Source organism: Centropristis striata, chromosome 2 (assembly GCF_030273125.1).
Source record: "Centropristis striata isolate RG_2023a ecotype Rhode Island chromosome 2, C.striata_1.0, whole genome shotgun sequence".
Classification (NCBI taxonomy): Eukaryota; Metazoa; Chordata; class Actinopteri; order Perciformes; family Serranidae; genus Centropristis; species Centropristis striata.
In genome coordinates this window covers 23792825-23805982 of record NC_081518.1, presented here as the reverse complement: position 1 = coordinate 23805982, position 13158 = coordinate 23792825, and the positions used below count along the sequence as shown (strand labels likewise).

At 39.5% G+C, this 13158-nt stretch overlaps 1 protein-coding gene across 1 annotated transcript in view; it reads right to left on the bottom strand.

Moving 5' to 3' along the window:
* Positions 1-13158, bottom strand: part of prmt3 (protein arginine methyltransferase 3) — a 62887-nt gene that overhangs the window by 40208 nt on the left and 9521 nt on the right. Inside the window, exons 9-10 of the mRNA XM_059347461.1 lie at positions 12558-12679; positions 8615-8714 (exon numbers count right to left, since the gene is read on the bottom strand). Of these exons, the coding sequence (XP_059203444.1) occupies positions 8615-8714; positions 12558-12679 (222 nt within the window). The remainder of the gene's footprint in view (positions 1-8614; positions 8715-12557; positions 12680-13158) is intronic.

The window sequence follows — 13158 nt, the reverse complement described above, 5'->3', positions numbered from 1 at the left end:
GAAGCAGTGCTCCCAACTTTGTTGCTAAATTTAGCAAGTTTTCAGACCCCCTGAATAACTAATTTTCAAGAAAGCGACTGGAGACAAATCCAGCGACTCCTTCTTACTCTTCTTAACGAGCCGCTAACGGCAACTCTTGTTCTTGTTCTTGTGAACAAGAGCAGTTAGCTCTGTAGCAGTGTCGTGTGTATGTGCTGCTGCTGCAGGAGGTGTTCACTTAGCAATCTGTTTGTTTACAACAAGCACCGGACACTCTGTGCACAGTTAGCATCCCGGTTAATTCACGATCACTATGTTTATGATCAGCGGAGACTCTGTGCATAATTAGCCATGCTGCTTTCAGCTGCTGATGTTGAAAATCAGAATCGGCAGGTTGGGCTTTTTAAAAATCGATCGAATCGGCCAGAAAATTGCAATCGGTGCCCTATTTCACACCTCTGCTGTTCAGCCAATGCAGTTTTGTGTCCACCTTAATGTGAAACCGGGAACTTGAAGCTACAGAAGCAAGTGAAATATTCCTCTTGAAGTTTAGCAGCCCTTCAAATATCTCTGATTTATTCATTAGTATTTAGATTAAGACTTTCTTGAGCAGAAAATAATCAGTTAATACAGATTAAAAGTCCTATTCGTTTTTACAGGCTGTTGGTGGCTGAAATACAGAGAGAAAGTCATCATGTCAGCAGAAGATGTCAGGACCAGATAACTGATATTTAAGGCCCTGGTTGTTTTCCCGATGCATGGATTTACGATTTGGATTTTGGGAAAGGCACCTTAACATGAAAACTCATTTGGCTTTAAGGTCATACTCTAAGTCAGCAGCAAAGAAATAAAACAATGCCTGCCTTTGTGGAATAAAAAGTTATAGCTTCGAATTGACACATACACTATAAAAATCCTAATATACTTGCATTCCACTGTGTACTTGCCCAAGCATTCACAAGCGGTTATTAAATTCATCATTTTGAGGGAACATGGAGGCCATTTCTCTCCACAAAAACAATGTCAACTGAGCGGTGCAGGATTATGGCTTTGGGTTTATGAGAATGTCTGTTTGAGGGATATTTCAGGTTGTCAGGTTCATGTTCTGCATGTTGTAGTGTTATTCAAACCACAGAGTAGTTACCCCTCTCCTCTGGATGTGTTGACCACGTGAGTGAAATGCAACATTGCATTTTAGATACATACAGTTGATATTGTTGTACTGAATTGCATTGTGGTTCTTTATATACCCCCTGCTCATAGTAAATGGCTGCCTATATGGCCATATGCTTTACTAGGCGTGAAGGGTGAAAATAGAAACAGGAGTGAGGGGGAAACAAGTCTCTCTGACTCGTTGTGGATTGACACATTTATAAAAATAGAAGCCTGTGATATGATGATTTTAAAAAACATTATACGTTACCCAGGTAAAACTTGGATTTTAGCAAGACAAGGTCCAAAGCAAAGACTCAACCATTTGTGTTTGCATTTACTAAAATATTATAATAGTTGGCAAACCAATGGGATCACCTATGGGATTTTTGCATTGGATTTTGGATCATGGCAAAAAATGAGGCGGACTCATGAGTGGGTTTCCATCCGTGTCCGGCGGGATGACTTTAAATATCCCTGACAACCACTGTAGTCTCATTTAGCGACTTGTTAGCAACCGCCTTTTTAAGGACACATTAAAACTATTTACTAACGTATTATATAACTTATGACAAAAAACTAACAACTCTGGAGCTTGTGTAAACCACAGACCTTGTTTAAGGCATCTAACCAAAAGCTCATTCAAAATCCCCACTGAGTAATAGAGAAGAGACCCCAGGACACTAGCATGCTAACTTACTTCCAGGTTTAAGAACTCATTCCTGTGGCGCACTATAAAATGCATGATCATCTTTATTTTCTTCCAAATTTTATAACATGGCTGCCCTTTCAACTTAACCCATTTTACAAACATGGGAGACCACAGACATGACGCCAATATGTCAATCTGAAGAACAAACACGCCAGATGAAGCAGTAAGGACACAGGACTGCACACTTGCCAATTATACTAAACTATTTCAGAGTGGAGATACCAGAGACTTGGGATCTCACAGAAACTCAGGCAGACTCTGATGCAGTTGGTAACACGAAGATTTTGTCTGTACACCCTTCACACGACAGGATCGTCGATTATCTGGGCAGATAAGAGGTTCAGACTAGCCTTGAATCAGAAACACCCATTGGACACAAATTTGAACCCAAAAATTGGCCCAATTAGAAAGCAGTGGTCTGTACTTTTGTTACAGCAAGAAAAACTTTTGGATCAGTTTAATCTCAAGAAAAATACCCAAAGAAGTGGATGACCGTTGATTAAAAAATGTATATAATATTTATCCTCATACTAGACCAAATTTTCAGGTCAACATCACAGTACTAAAACCAGCCAAATAACAACAAATGGGATAGGTTAGATGCATTAGAGGTCTTGTGACTTGAGCAGCTGGCTAAAAACATTTTGTGTGTGTGTGTGTGTGTGTGTGTGTGTGTGTGTGTGTGTGTGTGTGTGTGTTTATGTATGCGTGTGTGTGATTGTGTGTGACTGACAGTCAGTCAGACTGAAGGACAGGATGACGGATGACTACCGCCCTCTTCTTGGGCAGGTGAGTCTCCCAGCACTGATAATGAGGCTAAAGAGGAAGGGCTGCCATTAATTTGACTCCACACTTTTACCGCACACAAGGATTCGGACTTTGTGTGTGTGTGTGTGTGTGTGTGTGTGTGTGTGTGTCAGTGATACTCCGTTTTGTAGTCAAACTATGTTCACCTCAAGGTAAAATATCAGAGATGTGTGCACAAAGAAATCCTCCTCAGCAGAGAAGTTGAACAGAGCTCTTTGACACTTTTCTTGTTCAGGGTTCCTTTCACATTTTAATGAAACAGACTCTCTTTCACTGAATACCAATTTGACATTCTGGGAGAGTTTCACCAAGGTGAGCTAGTGCACACACACACCTCAATAAGCTCAGGGACACTGGCCTTCGCCTCCGTACACAAACGGTTATCAAGAAGAGAATATATGATGCAGGTTCAGCATACAAGTAAAAGACTACATACTTGTATGTTCCAAAGAACACCACTTGGTTTCCATCATAACTTTCTGTGTCATCAAATACTGAAGTCCAGATCCAGGTATGTTTCTTCAGGGGACTACCAAAGTGTTGTCTATGATTCAATATTTTTAAAATTCAAACTGTTGTATCACTAATTTTAGAGACAAGTCTACAATAAGAAAGAAATGACGGAAATAGTGACTACAAAGAGCTGGTATTGGAAAGCAGAGATGGAGAAAAGGTTAATTTTGAATGTGTCCAGGAAAACTTTGGTCCAATATAACATGTTGCCCAAAGCATCTCATGAAAAGGATGCAAGAGAAGAGAAGAGAAGAGAAAAAGAAAGAAAGAAAGAAAGAAAGAAAGAAAGAAAGAAAGAAAGAAAGAAAGAAAGAAAGAAAGAAAGACATTTGTATGCCGTCTACGATATAAAGCGTCTTATTATGCAAACTTTCTCAGAACACAGCATGTCTCCTGACAACATTTACATTTTTTACTTATTTTACTTGCAATATTCATCGCAGTGTTGATAGTTTTGCTCGCAAATCAATCATGCATGCATTAAATCATCTGTGTCACTTCATTCGATGGGTGTCAATTGAGGCATAACTTGATTACATCTGCTGAATACATCTAATAGATGTTGTGTTGTCTACATTATTACAGTTATCAACATTTAGAAAATATTTCTCTTGTACAAAAATAGACTCAAATGTAGAGTTAATGTATGTTAAAATATTCAGGGTGGAGTTAAGTGAAGTTATCAACCTTTTTGTGGGAGGACTAGCATTAGATTTTTAATCATTTAAGGCTTCAGTTCTTAATGCTGACTCTAGTATCAATTTAAATAGTTTATGGACTGCATTTGTATACTGTTTTAAACCACTCAAAACACTTTTACACTAAAAGTTTATCCATTCACACACATTCATACAAGGATACTTTGACATGTAGACTGCCATAGCCAGGTATCAAACCCCTGATTCTCTGATCAGTGGACGACCGCTCTACTCCCCTATTATTATTATTATGTAACAAAAGTTTATAAAAGCCAACTCTCCTCATGTCCGTATTTGTGTGTCCGTGCCATTAAACACCATCAAGCTAGCAGGCCCATCACCTGTGATTGATCTCTGAGTGACAATCTTTATTTAGCCTTTGGGGGGACTGGGCTCTCCTCCTCCCCGTCAGCCCCTCACTCTCTTATCTGCTCCGGACTGTTTGTTTTTTCGGTGTGCTGAGGAAGAGAGCCGATCAATGTCGTGAGTTATGAAATGACAGTGGTGCTGCTAAAGGCAGTCTCTCAAACACTGCCACAGCAGACAGACACTCATTTGGCCCCTTCTCCTCCACCTCCTCCACCACTACAGATACACCACATTCATCACCCATCTCTGTCTATTAGCCCTGTAACCACTGTTTGTCTGCTCGCTCCGACAACTCTGACAGCTGGACTTCTGTGATATAATCCTTCGATTCTCCTCCATAACAGCTTTAATTGTCAGGTAAGTTACTTATTACTTCACGACTTGCAAGGTTATTTCTATAAAGCTACAATTTGCTGGAATATGGATAATTAAAGTGATCCTCTGCAAACTCTTCAAATCTTTTTTGTATCACCATTTCTTACATCTGTTGTTTATGGGACCACTTGTATTGGTTATGATGACATTTCACATACAAATAAATATCTGATTGTCAATTATAAAGCACAAATAAAATGGGAGTAATACAGATGCCAATACTCTATAATTACATAATAAAATAAAGCATCTACTACAGTGTGAAAGTGTAAAACAGTGTCTGTAAAGATGGGTGTTCAATTAAGATTAATTGAATTTAATTAATTTACATTTTTTACTGTATGAGAGATTGAGTTCGATAAGGAAATTAATCATTTCAGTGACTTTTTTAGAAAGTTTTGATCCACTTCGTGGCACTGAGATAAGGAGAGTTTACATCTCTATGCATCCAATCTAGATGTAAAGTTAGTTCTGTGACATGTAACTTAGCACAAAGACTGGAAGGAGGGGCCTACTTTAAAAGTCACAAATGCTTAAAATTGAGGAAAGGACTTGTGGGATGCCACATAGAGGCACTGAGCCCAGCTGTTGTTGTTTCTCACAAAGACTGCAATGTGTAAAGCAAATGAGCACTAAAACACAAACTCTATACTATGTTTTCCATGTTTCAACACATGTTAAACATACACATACAAGGGAAAATTAGACTAATGTGGAGATTGTTGGAGGGTTCCTTTAAAAGTAAAAGTTTCCCCCTTTTTTCAGCGTTTATGCTAACCTCTCAGGAAAACAAAATTAAACTCTAACATTACTTATACATAGAAGTTAAGCAAAGTATGTTTGGACAGTGCCAGTGGTATCTGAAAGCAAACATAGGTTAAACTGCTTTAGTTGGTTATTTTAACAGGCACATATTAAAGGTAGGTTGTCGATATTTTGAGTTGTTTAATTACTCCAAACGTGTAGCAATAATCTGTCACTGTTCTTCAGTTATTTTTCTTTTTTCCTACATTTGTCCACAGCCTTTTTTGGAATTAATACCTTTTCAAAGTCCTTAACATTTTTTACTGAACGCCTTCAACTCAATATAGACGACTTTCCAGACCAGAGAACAACACTTTCAATCACAACACACATGATGATAGATGAATGTAGTTTTTTAAAAGGGAGTGATGCTTTTCTTTGCAACAGTAAGCCCAAAGTTCTCTGTTTTGATGCACATCATAGACCTATTAGTTCTACAAATTTCAGATTAATTACGCTGTTCAGTGACAACAAACTCACCAGACTGTTATAATAAATGTTCTACTTTCTAGTAACTGGAGTGTAGCTGTGAATAGGGTTCTCAGTTATTAGTTCTGGTCTTCCAATTGAGTTCTTTCTATCCTTTCCATTTCATCAATCCTATACTCCTCCTAACCAGAGGAAGGAACAAAAGGCTGCAACTTATCTGCAAAGAGGAAACGCTGGATGCCATCTATTCTTAGTTACAGAATTCCCTCCTGCCATTGCTTTGACCCAATTTGACCATTTTATGTTGGAGGCATTAGCAAACCTCCAAGGTGTGTGCATGTGTACATTTTTAGCAGGGTCAAATTACATCAGAGGCATGCATTAAAGTCATGTCAGGCCAAGGGATTAAACTCTGATCAAAGTCACTGAGATACAGCATCTTTATGTTGTTTTGCTTCTATTAACTTCTAAAAGGAGGTCATGTTTTTGGCTTGCTTTATTTGTCTCTTTCAAATCAATTCAATGTTTTATTGTCATATACACAGTAGAAACACGTTTCCGTGCACAATGAAAATCTTACATTGCTGTCTGTCAGACCGAAGTAAGAAAATATTATTAAAAATATATTTTTTTTTAAATCGTGTCAGCAGGATTAAGGTAAAACTTGTTCCATTTTGGAGCAGATCCACATGGGCAGATAAAGTAATTATTTCTCATTTTAGTTTTTTTATTTAGGAGTTATTTTTTAAATCCAATTACCTAATGAAGTGAAAAATTCTCAAAGAATTGTGATAGGAAGGGTGATTTATATGACATGATTTGAAAAACAAGGCATCTGAAGCAAAAAACAAACAAAAAAAGTGAAAAAAAAAAAATCCATCCTGTAGCGATAAAATCTCCAGAATCTCCCCGTGGTAATAAGACACTACCTGGCCGTAAAACGAAGCCATTAGAGTTTAATACAGTCTACAGCCATTTACACTGGCCAGACCGTCTACTCCCGTGACAACTGTCATTTTTCCATTTTATTCAGGCAGATTGGAGGGCAGCTTTTGAAGTTCTGGCCACTCTGAGAAATGTCTGCCATTGGCGCCATGATGAGAAGTGACTGGAGGATTCTTAGATTTATTAGCGCCCTGTGAGCCGGTGTCATCAGAGATTACGCCCCCTATCCTTCACCGTTCCACTGGCACGTCAACCACCGAATTTCAATTTCCCTGCCGAGAGGATGGGAAGGCTCTGGCTGGCGACCCCTGCTCGTGACCCTGGGGTTTCACGATGAATGGGGGAGGTGGAGGGGGGACAGATACGCTGTGCTCATGAATTAGGGATGACTTCAGCGGTGCGTTCAACTTTGGCCGTCCCGCCTGTATCGCCACGGAGAATCTCCCTGATAAATGGGCATCACGGGGAAGGAAGACTGCTCTTCCTGGTTAGGTATTCAGAAGAGCTCATGGCCGAGTTTAGCCCCGTTTAAGCCATGTTTAAAACATGCATCACTGCTGCTGGAACCTTGGATTCTGCATGCTCATTGGCTGGTAGAGGACCAATGGGACATTAAGTTGACCATCTGCATTTTTGCTAATGATGGAAAATAAGCTGCCAATATATGTTCAAGGCATACATGTAAGCAAACTGAGTGGCAAGAAAGTAGATGTATTAGAAAATTGCCTGGTGACACAGACAGATGTTTTTATTAGGGTATATTTGTAGAAACTTACTAAAACCAAATTTTCAGAATTACTTTTAAAGTTGCTGTTGACTCTGATGTACTACAGAATAACAAATACCAGTGATGATAATGGCAATTTCATTATCAAGGCCTTAGTTATACACATTGGTTTGGCCAGTATGGCCAACATAAACTAGGTATTAATATTTTCCTGAAAATTAGAACTTTTCTGTCCCAATGTAGCAGCACAAAATCACCTTGTTTAAAAATTAAATGCAAAAAGGAGAAATGTATAAAAACCACTGGGTTTCAAACCAAGACTGTTATATTCTTCTTATTTGATGGCATTAATAGTTCAGGCAAAAGAATGCAACTAGTTTTTCCAATTTTCCAATTATTAAATTACTTGGGAAATGGGAAATAACTTGGATGTGTATTCACATTCACAGGAATCTTGATTACCAGAGAAATCTTAACATGAACAACATAATTTACGTTATTACTTATACCCTGTCCGGTTTCTGCAATGATAAGTAAAATGTGTTCTGTCGGTGTTGATGTATTGGACACTGAGTATGTATTGTGATGATGTAAAGGCTTCAGCCATTTTTCAATATTACCAACGTTCCACTGTCTACATCTTAATTTACACACCTTTCACACACACCTGCTCTTCCAAATCAGCCAGACCAGCAATGTCATAAAAAGCCATAAAGTAATAATGACAGGGAGATGGTTTGAGTCTGCCACAAGACCAGACACCAGTCAGGCCAGAAATGCTTTAAATCAAAAGACGATGCAAGGTCTCAGAAGCCAAACTCTTACATGGAACTGGTTGAACCTTCATGTGCTTTTATACGATATTCAATACATTACAAGTGTTTGAAATCATGGAAATCACATTGGAGCATTTTAGTAAAGAAACAGACTCCAAAAATGTAGCCAACACTGATACTGATTCGCATCCTCAGCTATTGAATATAAGTTAATATATTTTTGAGTGGGAACTTTCATCACTCATTTCATTCACAGATTTTGTGAAGCTTTTAGAGTAAACAGCTTCATCTCCACAGTATGTACATACATATGTAAATGTGTACTGACCATCCACTCTGAGATGATGATGTCCACCTTCTCCACAGGGAGCGTGATGTCTTCTATGCGCCCTTTGATCAGAGTAATCTTGTCCTCCAGCTGGTTAAACCTTTGGGAAACAAGCAGTAGTCAGAGAACTGAGAAAACCACTTCATATCAACTTTCTACCAAGCAACTAACAAAACAATGGTGCAAGACTGGGCTTGTAGGTTTGCTGTGGTGCACATTCCAAAAGTCAAATACTGCAAATCCCAATTGTAGCTATTAAATTGTTACACTAAAGGAGGAATGATTGACTCCACTGATGTAACCTTATCGAGATAATTCCAATTTTTGCAACCGAGTTTTGAAATTTGGAGGCATTTACATATAAAATCTTTCTCAGTTTCTTTTATTGTATTTTATAGAGCAGATACCTTTAATTTGTGGGTCATTTTTCCATTTGTCCCTAATTACAAAAAACTCATTCAGTCCATTACTCATTCTCCTCTTGGCTCTAGTCTGGCTTCTAGTTCTCAACTCTTCCACATTCAGTAAGAACTAAGCACTATAACACAAATATATTGAAGTATAAGAAAGAAATTGGGGTATGAATAATAATAAATAAGCTACAAAACTTGGTATTGCAGTAGAATGAGGTAGATGGATTCACAGCCAAGTGAAGTGGATGTTATTGCACATTTACCAGGAATGTAGTGATCAGTAAATAAAGTGCACTACAGTCAGACAGATGTTCCACTATGTTTATCAGCTGGTCATCAACTTTGTCTGTCTGCTGTACAGTGCTGGGGAGGTAGTGTACAATGGTTTTTATCAAAACAGCCTTATACTCTTGGTGGGAATGAACAATAACAGTAATATTGCAGGGGATAAAACCAAAACAAGCAGCTGAAAGATGCAGAAGATGCTCAGTGGAGCTGAGGAGAACTGCAGAGTCAGGTGTACCGTGATAGTGACGTCTTTCACTGAACATTTAGTCATTTGCCCTGTTAATTAATTCAATTAAAAATGGTGATGAGTGCAGCTTGAAGCCTCGACTACTCGACTGACAAGAACATCACAGTCACACTGACATGCAACTTTTCAAAATGACTGACACACTGGATACATCAAGATATATATCCACACATGCACAGCAATCAATTTCCATACGTTTTGGTCAATTTTTCAAACTTGTCAAGTACAGTGTATTTCCATTCTTCCCTGAGCCGTATGGGGAGTGTGAAAAGGGGAAACTGTAACTGTGGGCCTGCAGAGGTGTCAGGCTCAGGTAGGGACTGTAAGATCAGTGCTGCCGTTTAAATGATTCTTCCTTTCAGACCGGCCAGTCTGGGTATCAATCTCTGTGAATATTCCATTATCATGACAGCTAATGTTACCGAGGACAGAACAATTACTCACAGCAGCCCAGAGTGCATTTCTGTGGCAGCGATCCTTATCTTGAACTGTCTCTCCCCTCTCTGCTGCTCTGCTATCACCTCCTCCCAGGATCCAACGCACCCGCACCCCTCGCCCACAACCCCCCACCTCCTACACCTTTCACAAGAGGGAAACACTGTAATCTCATTATTGGGGTAATTTAGAGGACAATGTCAGGACTCTGGGGAGAGAGTCAGTATCTGTGTGGCTTTGTAGGTGTGTTAGAGAGAGAGAGAGACACACACAGGAGGCAGTACATTTCATTGTAGCAAACCAGTGTTGAAAAATAATTGCTGCCTTGATGGTGCATCTATCCTTTGTCATAGAAATTGTTTTTTTCCTCATAATTCTGATATTTGTGTTCGTATTACAGTTTTTCAATAACCCATGTCTGCCAAAATATTTTCAAACGTGTATATCTTTTTAATTTGTTGCTTCTTTCACGACGTGTACATCAAGAATGAGTGAGCAATAAAGAAAATAATATTTAAAATGAATTTGGTTTATCCTCTGAACCCCAAAACCTTGCTGGGTTTAAAAGGCATGGTTTCTTTATTAAAAAATAAATACATTTTATCCCTTAGCGATCCTTGAATAGATCATGTGTGACGAATGTCAGAAAAAGTAACCAACTTGAAGCTTGAAATTGTGATATTTCATAATAATTTACCAAAAATCCACACCCCTTGCTCTAACTAGATCCTGTAAAAAATAGATTCTGCACTCCTCAGTGACACTAGAAAGCCATGAATGACTAAGCTCAGACCTACAGTCACAAGGCAAATATTTAGCAAAAATCTAACAGAACTACAGGTTGTTTACACAGAGGAGAGGGGAGAGGTCAAGAGAGATTGTAAAAGTGTAAATATTATTATATTCAATATTAATGATTTTTCTTCTTTTCTGATTCATGGCATTATAACTGCAGTTTAAACATTGATCCAGGACTCATATATATTGCAGTGAAAATCAAGGCAGCAGTGAGTAAAATGTGATAGGAGCAAAAACACCTGAAACTGCTCGGGTAAACACGGAAAACAAACTTCCCAAATAAAATTTTTCATGATTTTTAATTTATTTTAATAGCGTTTCTGGGCTAATGAGTGACACAAAGTTTGTGTTAGTGGCTGATCACCATCCTGTTGGCTGAGCCTTTCCTTTGTTCAGCATTAAAAGTCGAATTTCTCTCATCTACGTAAAATGGTGTCCAGTTTTTTTCCACTTTGTTGTCACATTTCAAAGCATTATTGGACTATTGGATAATCCATCAATTCCAGCCATTAAAAAAAACAAAAAAAACGTATTTAGACATTATCCATTAAGGAAGTGACTGTGAAGGAAGGAAGTCACATCGAGCTTTTCATTTAAACTTCGGCGACGGAGTTGAGACAGGAGATGGATGCTTCTGCCCAACCAACAGGAGCAACTTTAATTACAATCCTGATATTAACATCAAGAGGAAGTGGCGGACACACAAAGGCCACCCGCCAGTGTACACACACACAGAAATAAGAGCTGTACAATCACAACCCAAACGAACAGTACATTTAAAGGGTGCCAAGGGCAAAAGTCTGTGTGTGTTTCTGTATGCATGTGTGAATATGTGTGAGTGAGTAGGAAGAGGTGTGTGTGTGTGTGTGTGTGTGTGTGTGTGTGTGTGTGTGTGGAAGGGGGGTTACACATCTTTCTTTAGCTGAATCTTCACCGCTGGCGAACCTGCGACGTCGCCTGCATGCCAACACACACTCCAACAGCGAGTCAGTGGGCTGTAAAATTAAAACGTCCTTTTCCTTCAGCAAACCCCGTTGTTTTGCTTATACGACACTCTCTTACATAACGGTAATAATAGCAGTCATAATGGCCCCTAACTCAAAAATGCATTTTAGAGGCAGGGGTGTGATGGAAGAAGTGGCTGCAGGTAGACGGAGGGACAGTGGAGGCTCTGGTGGAGGTAAATGACTACACTGTGGAGAAGCAGCTGCTGGAAAACTGGAAACACACAACACCTGAAATTGGACTGAGGACTGTATTAAAAGGTACCAACAGGGGGTCATCTACATGTGTACGTGTGTACGTGCGTGTGTGTGTGTGTGTGTGTGTGTGTGTGTGTGTGTGTGTAGGGCTCAGGCTGTAGCTGCAGCAGGGGACGAGGCGAGAGGTGAATGAGTCAGACTGCAGGAGTAAATTATGTGCATTATGGCCACGCGACTGACAGCAGCTCTATTGAAGTCAACCAGCTGCAACAAATAAAAAGGTGGCTGGAGGTCACACAGACCTCTACTCCCACAATCCTATGCTGCACACAAAGGGAAAAACACCCATATAGTCTCTTGACTCTCCAAGGACTGCGACAACATTTGAGGTGAGGGTCACATGACTGAGCGAGAGTATTTCCACCAGTGAGCTAATCTGCTAGCAAGTTAACTTCTGACTGAAAGACAACTTTTTGTTGCGTTTTAAAATGTGATTTGTCAATTTGAGGTTGTAAAAAGCAAAATCATGTGAGTGACCATCATGTGTGTGTGTGTCTCACCTGACTATGTCCATGGCCTGATATATGATTCCTGATTGGTCGACTGCGATGACCTTCTTGGCCCCCGCTCTGGCAGCGAACATGGCCAGTATGCCGGTCCCACAGCCCACATCGAGCACCACCTGCAGGACGGGATGGGGAGAAAGGCTTTAAACAGGGTTCGTACACTTTTTCAGTGGTCAAATTCAAGCACTTTTCAAGGACTTTCAAGGTCCATTTTCAAGCTTTTCCAGTACCTTACAACAGTTGTAAATGGCATGTTTTAGATGAGTACTTCGATACTAAACGGGGTAATTTCACTTAACCATACCACCAGCAATGGTATTACACTTTTAACAACTAAAAGTAGTTTGCTAATCCCATAAAACAGGTATGGGAATCTAGGGGCTATAGGAGCAAAAGTAATCTCACAAAAATCATCAATCGGCAGCTGGTGGAACTAAACACGACCCAAACTAGGACTAGGAGGAAAGCCCCACAAATAGACCTACTTCAGGACCCCTCACATCCACTAGGAATGAGAAAAACTCCCTTCAGTAAGAAGATACAGGGTAGAGCAACAGGAAACATCTCAGAAACAAGAAGAGGCAGGCGAGAGGCA